Here is a 15,107-nt window from a genome sequence, read left to right as displayed (position 1 = left end):
TTATGCGTCTGCTCATGCAAACTTTGACGCACATTAAGGATCAGGCATCTGCAGCGGAGGAAGAGGAGGAGGAGGGAAGCCTTGATGACAGTCAGCCATTGTCTGGTCAGGAAACTGTCCTGGATGAGATGGAGGAAGAAGAGGAGGAGGATGAGGGGTATGATTAGGATGCTTCTCGGGGGGCAAGAGAAAATGTTGGCTTTCCAAGGTCAGGTACAGGGTTTGTGCGTGACTGGAGGGATGTGGATTTGGCAGAAAGTGCTCCTCCACCCACCACTGTCAGTGCATCATTGACACCTGGAACATTGGGCCACATGTGTGATTATCTCTTGCGGATCCTAAAAAGGGACCCCCGCATTGTCAGAATTATGAAGGATGACGACTACTCGTTGGCCAGCATCCTCGATCCACGATATAAAAGCAAATTACAGAACATCATGCCACAGGAGAACCTAGAGCTAATATTGGAGCACAAACAAGCAACTCTGGTTAACCGTTTGTTAGAGGCATTCCCAGCACACAGCAGCAGTGCAGGTTCTGCCACGAGCCATAGTGGGCCAAATGGAAGAGCTGTTTGTGGTGCACACAGCCGAACTGGCGTTGGAGACAGGGGTTTCATGACCATGTTGTGGACTGATTTCTCGAGGACCACTCACACGACTGGTAAAACTGAATCAATTGCAACAGACAGGAGACAGCAGTTGTCAACTATGGATCAAAATTAGCTCTCCTCCCCTATTGATGTTCTCCCTCACAGTTCATTCCCCTTTGACTACTGGGCCTGTAAACTGGACACCTGGCCTGAATTGGCACAATATGCCTTACAGGAGTCTTCAGTGCTGCCGGAGCAATCCTGACAGAAAGGACCCGGTTGTCGACCCAAACTGTTGATGATCTCACCTTCATTAAAATAAACCAATACATTGGTTTCAAAGGATTTTGTCTCACCTTTCCCTGATGACACATAGGTTGCCAGCAAAATGGCTCGCTTTGTCCTCCTCTTCCTCCGACTTCTCCAATTCCTACATTTGCAGCTGCTGAACGTCCAGCCTACACCTTGACATATGCCAATTTTTCCACCTCCCTAACTGGGCTGTCCCCCCCAGGGCCGGCATCAGCACCTGGTGCATCCGGGCAAGTGCCGGGGCCCTGAGCAGGTGGGGGGCCCACTCATGTGCGACGGCACTGGCACAGGGCCCCTCACAGTAGGCCGGTGTCTCTGATGGTGGGGGGGCCCACTCGCCATTACAGACACCGTCGTACTATGAGGGGCCCTGTGCCAGTGCCGTTGCCCATGAGTGGGCCCCCCCTGCTTGCTCAGGGCACCAGCACTTGCAATACTTACCTCTCCCTGCTCCACCGCTGTGACCTCTTATGCGTTTCTTGACAGTGACATTCAGGTCAGAGAGCACGATGACGTCATGTCTGTACGCCCTCTGCCTGAACAGTCCAAGTGCACAGAGCTGGAAGATGGTGACGCTGAGGAGTCTAGAGTTGAGCAGTGCCCAGCGAGGAGAGGTATTTCATTTTTTTAATGTTTGGAGAAATAAAAGGGGAGCATTATACACTGGAGAATTATATATGGTGCCCATCATACACTTGAGCATCATAGATAGGGCCCATTATACACTGGAGCATCGTATGGGGCCCATTACATATGGAGCATTATATGGGCCCATCATACACTGGAGCATCATCCATGGTGCCCATCATACACTGGAGCATCATACACGGGGCCTATTATACACTTGAGCATTATAAATGGGGCCCATTATATATGGAGCATTATACACTGTTTGCATAATTATTATTAGGCAAGTTGTATTTGAGAGGATTTTTTATTATTGAACAACAACTATGTTGTCAATCAACCAAAAAGACTCATAAATTTCAAAGCTTCATATTTTTGGAAGTTGGTGTGGGTTTTTTTTAGATTTGGCTATCTTAGGAGGATCCCTGTTTGTGCAGGTAACTATTACTGTGCATAATTATTAGGCAACTTAATAAAAACCAAATATATACCCATCTCACTTGTTTGTTTTCACCAGGTAAACCAATATAACAACACAAAATTTAGAAATAAACATTTCTGACATTCAAAACCAAAAAAAAAGGGAACAACATAGCCAGCTTTCTTTACGATGACACTTAAAAGCCTTCCATCCATAGATTCTGTCAGTTGCTTGATCTGTTTACGATCAACATTGCATGCAGCAGCCACCACAGCCTCCCTGACACTGTTCCGAGAGGTGTAATGTTTTCACTCCCTGTAGATCTCACATTTTATGAGGGACCACAGGTTCTCTATGGGGTTCAGATCAGGTGAACAAGGGGGTCATGTCATTATTTTTTTCTTCTTTTAGACCTTTACTGGCCAGCCACGCTGTGGAGTATTTGGATGCATGTGATGGAGCATTGTCCTGCATGAAAATCATGTTTTTCTTGAACGATACCGACTTCTTCCTGTAACACTGCTTGAAGAAGGTGTCTTCCAGAAACTGCCAGTAGGTCTGGGAGTTGAGCTTCACTCCATCCTCAACCCGAAAAGGTCCCACAAGTTCATCTTTGATGATACCAGCCCATACCAGTACCCCACCTCCACCTTGCTGGCGTCTGAGTCAAAGTGGAGCTCTTTGGCCTTTACTGATCCAGCCTCGGACCCATCCATCTGTCCCATCAAGAGTCACTCTCATTTCATCAGTCCATAAAACCTTACAAAAATCTGTCTTAACACATTTCTTGGCCCAGTCTTGACGTTTTATCTTATGTTTCTTGTTCAAAGGTGGTCGTTTTCCAGCCTTCCCTACCTTGGCCATGTCCCTGAGTAAGGCACACCTTGTGATTTTTGATACTCCAGTAACGTTGCAGATCTGAAATATGGCAAAACTGGCGTTAAATGGCATCTTGGCAGATTCACGCTTGATTTTCCTCAATTCATGGGCAGTTATTTTGAGCCTTTTTTTATCAACACGCTTCTTGCGACTCTGTTAGCTATTTGTAATGAAACGCTTGATTGTTCAGTGATCACGCTTTAAAAGTTTGGCAATTTCAAGACTGCTGCATCCCTCTGCAAGACATCTCACAATTTTTAACTTTTCAGAGTCCGTCAAATCTCTCTTCTGACCCATTTTACCAAATGAAAGGAAGTTAGCTAATAATTAAGCACGCCTTATATAGGGTGTTTATGTCATTAGACCACACACGTCTTCCAGAATCCGGCAAAAATGTAAAAAGCCAGATCTGGTGCCGGTTGGCACCGGATCCGTTTTTTCCACCATTGACTGTTATTATCGCCGCATCGTGCCGGATGGGCATGCGGTGTGTCAGGTTTCTGCCGGAGACAGCAAAAATGCGCTGTCCGGTGTCTGCAAAAAATGTTCCCTGGAACGTTTTTTGACAGCGCCGGAACTGTTTTCCTAACAGTGCATGCCCGGACACTTTGTGATTTAACCCCATAAGTGACTGCCGTCTGCAGGAAAAAGTCTCTCTCTCCCCCTCCTCCCGTCCCCCGGATCTCTCCTCCCATTCCCCGAATCTCTCTCTCCTCCCAACCCCCGGATCTCTCTCTCTCTCTCTCCTCCCATCCCCCGGATCTCTCTCTCTCCTCCCGTCCCCCGGATCATCATTCCTGACTGCATCTCTCGCCCTCTTTGCAGTCTGGCTCCTTTAAATCTTCACAACACCGTATCCGGCCGCACACATACATCTGGTATCAGCACTGCCCGCTGAATCTGGCAGTACGGCTTTTCACCGCACGGCGCTGGAGCACAAAGGACGAATGTCTGAAAGTAGCCTTACAGAGATGCAAATCACCTGATTTACATAATTGGCAGTTGGCTTTCAAGCCTATACATCTTCGCGTAGGACATGTATAAAAAGGATGATGTGATCAAAATACTCATTTGCTTTATAATTGTGCACACAGTATATAGGCCCATCATACACTGGAGCATCATATGGGGCCCATTATACACTCACTGGCCACTTTATTAGGTACACCATGCTAGTAAGGGGTTGGACCCCCTTTTGCCTTCAGAACTGCCTCAATTCTTCGTGGCAGAGATTCAACAAGGTGCTGGAAGCATTCCTCAGAGATTTTGGACCATATTGACATGATGGCATCACACAGTTGGCGCAGATTTGTCGGCTGCACATCCCTGATGCGAATCTCCCGTTCCACCACATCCCAAAGATGCTCTATTGGATTGAGATCTGGTGACTGAGGAGGCCATTTGAGTACAGTAAACTCATTGTCATGTTCAAGAAACCAATCTGAGATGATTCGAGCTTTATGACATGGCGCATTATCCTGCTGAAAGTAGCCATCAGATGTTGGGTACATTGTGGTCATAAAGGGATGGACATGGTCAGCAACAATACTCAGGTAGGCTGTGGCGTTGCAACGATGCTCAATTGGTACCAAGGGGCCCAAAGAGTGCCCAGAAAAAATTCCCCACACCATGACACCACCACCACCAGCCTGAACCGTTGATACAAGGCAGGATGGATCCATGCTTTCATGTTGTTTACGCCAAATTCTGACCCTACCATCCGAATGTCGCAGCAGAAATCGAGACTCATCAGACCAGGCAACGTTTTTCCAATCTTCTACTGTCCAATTTCGATGAGCTTGTGCAAATTGTAGCCTCAGTTTCCTGTTCTTAGCTGAGAGGAGTGGTACCCAGTGTGGTCTTCTGCTGCTGTAGCCCATCTGCCTCAAAGTTCGACGCACTGTGCGTTCAGAGATGCTCTTCTGCCTACCTTGGTTGTAACGGGTGGCAATTTGAGTCACTGTTGCCTTTCTATCAGCTCGAACCAGTCTGCCCATTCTCCTCTGACCTCTGGCATCAACATGGCATTTCCGGCCACAGAACTGCCGCTCACTGGATTTTTTTTCTTTTTCGGACCATTCTCTGTAAACCCTAGAGATGGTTGTGCGTGAAAATCCCAGTAGATCAGCAGTTTCTGAAATTCTCAGACCAGCCCTTCTGGCACCAACAATCATGCCACGTTCAAAGGCACTCAAATCACCTTTCTTCCCCATACTGATGCTCGGTTTGAACTGCAGGAGATTGTCTTGACCATGTCTACATGCCTAAATGCACTGAGTTGCCGCCATGTGATTGGCTGATTAGAAATTAAGTCTTAACACACAGTTGGACAGGTGTACCTAATAAAGTGGCCAGTGAGTGTATATGGAGCATTATATAGGCCCATCATACAATGGAGCATCATCCATGAGGCCCATCATATACTGGAGCATCATATGGGGTTCATTATTTATGGGGCATCATATGGTTTATGGAGCATTATATGGAGCACATATGAGGCCTATTCCGTATGGAGCATTATATGGAGCCCATTCTGTATGGTGCAATATATGGGGCCCATCATATACTGTATGGAGCTTTATATGCGACTCATTATACTGTATGGAGCAATATGTGGGGCTCATTCTACTCTATGGGGACCGTCCTATACTGTATGGCACATTATATGGGGACCATCATATACTGTAGCATTATATGGAGCTCATCATATACTGCATGGAACATTATATGGGACCAGTTATTCTGTATGGAGCAATATAATGGGCTCATTATTCTGTATGGCGCACTATGTGGTGGCCATAATACTGTATGGAGGAATATATTGTCCGGTTTTTGAGCTATTGTAGAATTTAAAATAGATATCAGTCATGTAATGTAAGAAGTGAAGTATTTGTCATTGTACTATACCTATATTTCTCTGCCGTATTGGAGCATCATGAATTGTGATATGTGTTAAAGGGGCCCACTGACACTGTTTCGCCAGGGGCACATGAAAACCTGGAGCCAGCCCTACCCCCCACAACTTTAGTCAAATAACCCCAAGTTTTCAATGCGTAACTATTATTATAAAGTAAATTAAGGTTGAGAAGCTTGAGTAATAAGAATTGATGTCGTTGGTATTGAAATGGGCACTGTAGGTGTGTTTATTGTCCTACACTCCCCGACGACTTTGCTTCCTCATGGACTTGCATTGGGTTTCGTGTTTCAGTCGGACCTCCGACTTTTCACGATAGTTGGCCGATTTTGTTCGACTCGACTTTTGAGAAAGTTGGGTTTCATGAAACCCGACTCGACCCTAAAAAAGGCAAAGTCGCTCATCCCTACTTGGCTCCATTCTATACACCTAGTACACACGAGGCTCAGCTCCGCACACCTCTTACACATGCGGCTCCGTACACCTCGTACACACACGGCTCCGCTCTGGACACCTCGTACACACACGGCTCCGCTCCGTACACCTCGTACACACACGGCTTCGCTCCGACACCTCGTACAGTCGGCTCTGCTCCGTACACCTCGTACACACACGGCTCTGCTCTGTACATCTTGCACACACGTGGCTCCGCTCCATACACTCATACACATGCAGCTCCTCTCCGTACACCTCGTACACACACACGGCTGCGCTCCGTACACCTCGTACACATACGGCTGCGCTCTGTACACCTCGTAAACACACGGCTCCTCTCTGTACACCTCGTACACACGCGGATCCGCTCCGTACACACGCGGCTCTGCTAAGTACACCTCGTACACACGCGGCTCTGCTCCGTACACTTCGTACACACGCGGCTCCTCTCCTTCGCTCCATACACCTCGTACACATGCGGCTCTGCTCCGTACATCTCGTACACACGAGGCTCTTCTCCGTACACCTCGTACAGTCAGCTCCGCTCCGTACACCTCGTACACACGCGCCTCCGCTCCGTACACCTCGTACACACGCGCCTCCGCTCCGTACACTTCGTACACACGCGCCTCCGCTCCGTACACTTCGTACACCCGTGCTTCCGCTCCGTACACTTCGTACACACTGCCTCCGCTCCGTACACACGCGCCTCCGCACCGTACACCTCGTATACACGCGCCTCCGCTCCGTACACCTCGTACACATGCGCCTCCGCTCCGTACACCTCGTACACACGTGGCTCTTCTCCGTACACCTCGAACACACGTGGCTCCGCTCCGTACACCTCCTACACACGCAGGTCCGCTCCGTACTCCTCGTACGCACACGGCTCCGCTCCATACACCTCCAACTCTCATGGCTCCGCTCCGTACATCTCCTAAACACACGGCTCCGCTCCGTACACCTCGTACACACGCGGCTCCGCTTCATACACCTCGTACACACACGGGTGATGGCTCTGCTACATCCGCCCAGTAAACCCCTCCTGACCCCACACAGAAACTTCCCCTCATCCAGCACCATGACACCCAGCACAGCAGAGTCCTTTGTATAGAAGTCCAGCTCACCCACGTCTGACCTCACCGCGCCTCAGACTCGGATCCGGCCCTGCCCTGGCCGCACAGCAATAATGAAAGAAGAAGCGATCCAGCTGAGTGCTCTGGTGATTTATTGAATGCTGTTCAAACAACAGAACGTTGTTTACGCGTTTCTGGCTAGACGCCCTTAATATGATTAAGGGCGTCTAGCCAGAAACGCGTAAACAACGTTCTGTTGTTTGAACAGCATTCAATAAATCACCAGAGCACTCAGCTGGATCGCTTCTTCTTTCATTACAGCAGAGTCCTGCATACACTGAGGCCCCTGATCATGTGACCCATGACTTTTCTCCTCTTGTGACCTCATCCCAGGTCCTGTGCGCACAGTTTCCTTCCTGAGAAGCTGCTGATGGACCTGAGGGGACAGGTGAGTTATTAGATGGGAATACACCTCGTACACACGCAGCTCCGCTCCGTACACCTCGTACACACACGGCTCCGCTCCGTACACCTCGTACACACGCGGCTCCGCTCCGTACACCTCGTACACACACGGCTCCGCTCCGTACACCTCGTACACACACGGCTCCGCTCCGTACACCTCGTACACACACGGCTCCGCTCCGTACACCTCGTACACACGCGGCTCCGCTCCGTACACCTCGTACACACGCGGCTCCGCTCCGTACACCTCGTACACACGCGGCTCCGCTCCGTACACCTCGTACACACGCGGCTCCGCTCCGTACACCTCGTACACACACGGCTCTGCTACTCCCACCCTGTAAACCCCTCCTGACCCCACACAGAAACTTCCCCTCATCCAGCACCATGACAACCAGCACAGCAGAGTCCTGCATACACTGAGGCCCCTTATCATGTGACCCCTGACTCCTCCCCTCCTGTGACCTCATCACAGGTCCTGTGCGCACAGTTTCCTTCCTGAGAAGCCGCTGCAGGACCTGAGGGGACAGGTCAGTTATTGGAGGGGAATTCTCTTCCTTCCTGGGGATTTCCTGCAGTCTCTGGTTTATGAGGCTGTAGATTGGATCCATGTGATTCGCGTTATTGACCCAGAGGGGAATCCCAGGATCAGCAGAACAAGGAGCTGAGTTCCTACATAACAGGAGAGTCCTGCAGGTGTGATCTCACAGGTTCCTATTCATGGCCGCTCAGTACCACTCACCATTAGGACGCCAGTAATACACCGGTCACTCGGAGAAGTTCCCACTCCGGTCGCTGTTGTACATTCCCTTTCCCTGTCTCTTTCCTTCCTGCCCCTTAGGGTGCGTCCGCACCCACCATCAGGAATAGGAGCGTTTTGGACTCCACGCTGCGTTCTACGTTACAAGCACAGTGGATGAGATTTATAGAAACCCCATCCCCACTGGGCTTCTTCTTCTTAACCCTGAGTAATCTGAGCTGCGGTGCAGGTTTCTGAGCCGCAACATGTGAGTTTCTGTAGCGGAGAAGCTAATCTCCACAGTGTGCTGTCCCTGAATAGACCCTCATTAGATGCTGTAATCCGCATAGGTCTAGAAGACAAGTGTGTATGTAGAACCCAGCGCAAATACCCTGTGTCCAAAACTCTGCTATTCCAAATCCAAGAAGATGGCGGCCATCAGCCGAGTTTGCCTTCTTGATGAGCTTATTTATTTTATTAGCATCAGACACCCGAACACTACATCCCCAGCATGTGATTGCAAAAAAGATGGCACTTTCCACTACAGACTAGTAGAACATTTCTAGCATTTTGCTGCACATATTAAATGACCATATGGCTCTACTCGATTGTCAAGTGACTCGATACCAAGGTCTTCTTCCCTGTCCCTAACGCTAGGGGCACCCTAGCTCGCTCCCGGGATACTTCTGAAGGTGAAGATGCTGGAACCTCCACCCTTGCCTTATCTCCTGAATCGAGACTGCATGGAATAGGGATCATCCCACTGAACGCCCACTCTACTTTTACTGAGGGCATAATACTACTCAGACAACACAGGGTTGAGGGTAAAACAGTGTGGAAACACTATTTTGAACCACAAAACAGGCAAATAACACATAGAACAGTCACAGCAAAATACTCAAGATAGTGAAAATTTACAGCGTCTAACCTTTCTGCTGACTCGCCGGGATTAAAACCAGCTGCGACTTCCAGGGCTGACTACTCTCACCTGTGGCACTCACAGAGAGAAGGTAATGACAAGCTTAGGAAGCTGACAGTCCATAGAGCTACAAGACCAGGTGACTGGAGGGTCACATCCTGGCTTCTATGAACATCTCCATGAACATCCCCCAAATGAATCCATGGGATTCAGATTACTGGTGGGTCCAAATCCTGACGTCCCCAAACCTATCCATGGGTTCAGTGATGGTCAATGGAGCAAATCGGTATTTCAGCCGCGGCCATGGTCCCCTCAGCTGGCATCCTGTACAATGTCAAATCTGTGTCCCTCCTGATGGAGCCATGATGTTCTGGCACTCTGTCTTATAGAGTGTTCCTGGCTGTGGTTTTGTAAAGAGTCTCTGGTTCTCTGGATCTCTTGTTACAGAGGCATATCCCCATTATATAGATGACAACTGCTATCCTTCAAATCATCATCCAGAGGTCAAGAGAAAGATGTGATGAGAATAACTTGCATCGTTTGAGTATTTAATCAATTTCCATAGTTTTTACTCCTCATAATGGTCTATCAACATATTATCAAACATCCATTGTTCAATGACCCTGCATCGCTGTCTTGCAAAGATAGCAGACAATAAGCTGTAGGAGCTGATATAAGAGGCAAATGGCAACCATTCAAACAGATCAAAAATCAATGTTTAAGACTTATATGACAACAGTATATGGTTCTTAACCAACTTAAATTAGACATCTACATAATTAAGATTATATGCGGTGTCGTCACAGCACCATTCTACAAAATCTGATGCCAACTTCTATATTCTACCTCACCCTGACCCCCTCTAATACATCCAACTACCACGGAGTCATCCAAGAATTTTTTGAGCTGGCAAAAGTCAGATTTATACTGAAAATCTTCTGTATAGTGCGTGAAAAGAAAGGGCGACCGGACTGTTCCGTGAGGGGCACCTACACTGCTCAATAATCTGCCAGACACAATCGCTCCCTTCTGTACAAACTGTGGCCTGTCTGACATGTAGTCAGATATCCAATTTATCATCCTCTCATCCACCTTCATATCAGTCATCTTTCTGTGTAGTAAATGTGGCTGTAAGGTATTGAGCGCACTGGAGAAGGCAAAGAACATTGTGATTACTGTGGTTCCATCATTGTTACAAAATGAATGTACTGTATGTAATAGAGACATAACAGCATCGTCACCCCCTCAATCTATGTTGATAAGCAAACTATAGGGGGGTCATCAAAACCCTCACACTCAGACTCAAGTAAGCAAACGCTAATCTTTCCAAATACTTCATAGCATGCTATGTTAAGGCTGCAGGACAACAGGGCAGGACTGCCACTAGGAAATTCAGGGCCCCATACTGGCAAATTTTTTTGGCTCCTTGGGACTCCGCACAGCTCCACTTCCACCCCCCTCGAACCTTCCACAGTCCCACCGCCCACTCTTGGAATAATTCCACTTGTTCACCACGTCCTCACCAATCACACATTAAAATTTCTCATCGAACACCACACCATATCACATATATAGCCAGCAACTTTTGTTTAGCCTTACTACGTCAAGTTAGACTCTTTTGGCAAGGCTGTACTGTACTCTAACCTAATATTCATTTCTTAAAGGGGTTGTCCACTACTTTTTATTAACCCCCCTATGTATCCCCCCGGGGCCCCTAATGATTTTTGTTACTACCTTGCGCTGTGATTGGCGCTATGCCGGCGTCTGAGTTCGGGTCACGTGACCCCCAGGCTGCAACCGCCGCTCATATCCGCTGATGTTACGTCAATTTCCTGACTCTGGAAATTGGCGTGACATCATCAGCAGGCGTGCCACAGGCTCTGCACACTCCTGTCACTCAGCAAGAGTGACAGCAGTCTGTGGGCGGTGCTGCACCACACGTCACAGGCAGCCTCGTCGCTCTGCAGCGTCTGTCTCCTCTCCCATCCAGAGTGAGGGGCTGTGTGTGTGCGGGCAGGGGGGCTGTCTGCGTGGGGGGGCTGTGCGAGGGGGCTCTGCTGGCTGTGCGGGGCTGTGTGTGCGTGTGTCTGTATGCAGGCATCGTCCGATGGGACTACAAGTCCCATCAGACTAGGCCTGCTACCCTGATAGTGAGGGACACATTAGCCAATGATGGGACAGAAGTAGTCTCATCATCCGGCTAATGTGTTGAATGAATGTAAAAAAACAAAAACACATACAGAACATATAACATACAGAACATACATATAACATACAACACATAACATAGAGTTCATACTCACCAATCACCTAATTCCCCGAAGCCACCGATCACCTGTAATAAAAATAAAATAATAAACCAACCTATACTTACCTTTGCGCCGTAGTCCAATTAATAACGAGGGTTCCACGACGATCTCCCATGGAGAGCTTCCACATCAGCTGATGTGACCACTCTCCAGGGGCTCCAGCAATGAAATGACAGGAGGATTAGCTGTGTATCCCTCCGCTGCTGTGAAAGATGTCCTGTAACCCTAATTCTCACTCAGCATTGCTGTAAAGTGAGACTCTGAACTCAGGTAACCTCAGTGATGGACTGCAGGAGCCATTGTCTCCTGTCAGTTCATCACTGGGAGGCCCCGTAGAGCAGTGACATCACTTGATGTCACTGTTCTATTGGGGAGATCATCTTGGGACACTCCTTATTAATTGGACTGCGTCAGGCAGGGAGTATATGGTTTGTTTATTTTTTTACTTTATAGCAGGAGACCGAGGGTGTCGCTTGGATCTGGGCGGGCAATAAAAATATGAAAACCGTGTTGTATTTCATTTAATTAAAATACTTTATTCTTATGTGTGTGGTTTTTTTTAACCCTTTACTTTTATAAGATTAATAATGGAGAGGTATCTTATTGACGCCTCTCCATTATTAAGCAGGCTTAATGTCACCTTTCAATAGCAAGGTGACATTAACCCCTAGTTACCCCATATCCCACCACTACACGGGAGTGGGAAGAGAGAGGCTCAGCGCCGGACTCTTATATACGCGACATCTCTGAAGTGGCTGCGGGCTGGTATTTGTAGCCGGGGGGGGCAATATCCATGGCCCCTTCCTAGGCTATGAATATCAGCCCGCTGTCTGCGTAGCCTTTCTGGCTATAAAATATAGGAGGGCCCCACATCATTTTTTTGGGGGGTCTCCCTATTTTAATAGCCAGTAAAGGCTATGCAGACAGCTGCAGGCTGATATTCATAGCCTGGGAAGGGGCCATGGGTATTACCCCCTTCCCAGGCTACAAATACTGGCAGTCGGCTTTCCCCCTCGGGCGCAGAAAATTGCGCGGGAGCCCACACCATTTTTTTTTTTAATGAAACATTGTTCATTATAAACATGGATATGGATATACTGTATCTATGGAAATTTCTATTGATATACAGTGCCTTGCGAAAGTATTCGACCCCCTGGAACTTTTCAACCTTTTCCCACATATCATGCTTCAAACATAAAGGTACCAAATGTAAATTTTTGATGAAGAATCATCAACAAGTGGGACACAATTGTGAAGTTGAATGAATTTTATTGGTTATTTTAAATTTTTGTGAAAATACAAAAACTGAAAAGTGGGGCCTGCAATATTATTCGGCCCCTTTACCTTAATACTTTGTTGCGCCACCTTTTGCTGCGATTACAGCTGCAAGTCGCTTGGGGTATGTCTCTCAGTTTTGTACATCAAGAGACTGAAATTCTTGCACATTCTTCCTTGGCAAACAGCTCGAGCTCAGTGAGGTTTGATGGAGATCGTTTGTGAACAGCAGTTTTCAGCTCTTTCCACAGATTCTCGATTGTATTCAGGTCTGGACTTTGACTTGGCCATTCTAACACCTGGATATGTTTATTTGTGAACCATTCCATTGTAGATTTTGCTTTATGTTTGGGATCATTGTCTTGTTGGAAGACAAATCTCCGTCCCAGTCTCAGGTGTTTTGCAGACTCCAACAGGTTTTCTTCAAGAATGGTCCTGTATTTGGCTCCATCCATCTTCCCATCAATTTTAACCATCTTCCCTGTCCCTGCTGAAGAAAAGCAAGCCCAAACCATGATGCTGCCACCACCATGTTTGACAGTGAGGATGGTGTGTTCAGGGTGATGAGCTGTGTTGCCTTTACGCCAAACATATCGTTTGGCATAGTTGCCAAAAAGTTTGATTTTTGTTTCATCTGACCAGAACACCTTCTTCCACATGTTTCGTGTGTCTCCCAGGTGGCTTGTTGCAAACTTTAAACGACACTTTATATGGATATCTTTGAGAAATGGCTTTCTTCTTATCACTCTTCCATAAAGGCCAGATTTGTGCAGTGTATGACTGATTGTTGTCCTATGGACAGACTGTCCCATCTCAGCTGTAGATCTCTGAAGTTCATCTAGAGTGATCATGGGCCTCTTGGCTGCATCTCTGATCAGTCTTCTCCTTGTTTGAGATGAAAGTTTAGATGGACGGCCGGGTCTTGGTAGATTTGCAGTGGTATGATACTCCTTCCACTTCAATATGATCGCTTGCACAGTGCTCCTTGGGAAGTTTAAAGTTTTGGAAATCATTTTGTATCCAAATTCGGCTTTAAACTTCTCCACAACAGTATCACGGACCTGCCTGTTGTGTTCCTTGCTCTTCATGATGCTCTCTGTGCATCAAACGGAACCCTGAGACTATCACAGAGCAGATGTTCCCCACCCCCTGTCTCAATTCATAATCATTGGCTTGCTCCCATCCCCAATAGAGCATCATTTTCTCTCCCTGAGCTTCAGTACATCATTTACTCTCCTCCACCCCCAATTCATTATTTGTTTTCCCTCCCCCCAATTCATTATTTTCTGTCCCCACCCCAAAATCATTATTATTTGGTCTCTCCACCTCAGTTCATCATTATTTGCTCTCCTCGCCTTCAATTCATCAAGTGCTGTCCCCTATCCCCCACTCTCGATTCATCTCACCTCCCCTCACCCTCAGTATATCATCCGCTGTCGCCCGTCCTCCACCTTTCCAGTCTGAGATGCATTGTCACCATTATTGTGGGTTTCTCGGTGGCACATATGTGACACCTGGCATTAGTGAGGACTGTCTCTATACAATAATAAGAGGGTGGTGAGGTATGCATGAAAGCTTTTTTGGAGAAAAAGCAGGCATGTCCACTTATATAAACAATATGTTGTATTTCAGATCTATAAAAAAGAGTTCTGTTGGCTCATCCAGACATATTTGACTGATCTTAATCACAGAGATCTCTATAACTAAGAGCGGTCAGCAGCGACGGAAAAGCGTCAGAAATGTCTGTTTGAGCCGACAGAACTGTTTTTTTATGGATCTGAAGTAAAGCATATAGTTTTTATAAATGGACGCACCTGCTTTTTCTCCCAAAAAGTTTTCATGTATGTTACTGCTGGGCCGCAGTCTGAAGCAGTCAAATGAATTCTGGTTTATTGGTTAAATGTCTACAAGAGTCTTTTTCTTTTTTTTGTATATCTTTACGATCAAATATATATATAATCAAATACATATCCTTAACAACTGTGACTGGGGAGAATACTGCAGGAGCGCTGGCTCAGCGGGGATTGGATGGTGGAATCCTGCCCTCCTGTGGCTCAGCACTGGTTGCCTCTTCAAACTGTCTTACACAGTGACGCTCCTCCTGTTGTTCCGGTTTATGAAAACTCTGACGTAGGGCCCCCCCA

General features: G+C 47.4%; 1 protein-coding gene across 1 annotated transcript in view; it reads left to right on the top strand.

The window, feature by feature from the left end:
- LOC141051168 (uncharacterized) overlaps nucleotides 1-15,107 on the top strand; it is a 255,536-nt gene that overhangs the window by 165,828 nt on the left and 74,601 nt on the right. Inside the window, 1 exon segment of the mRNA XM_073548033.1 lies at nucleotides 8,197-8,251. Within this exon segment, the coding sequence (XP_073404134.1) occupies nucleotides 8,197-8,251 (55 nt within the window).

Source organism: Dendrobates tinctorius, unplaced genomic scaffold, assembly GCF_039654945.1.
Source record: "Dendrobates tinctorius isolate UK_male_01 unplaced genomic scaffold, ASM3965494v1 ptg000155l, whole genome shotgun sequence".
NCBI lineage: Eukaryota > Metazoa > Chordata > Amphibia > Anura > Dendrobatidae > Dendrobates > Dendrobates tinctorius.
This window is presented reverse-complemented; position numbering and strand designations above follow the sequence as displayed.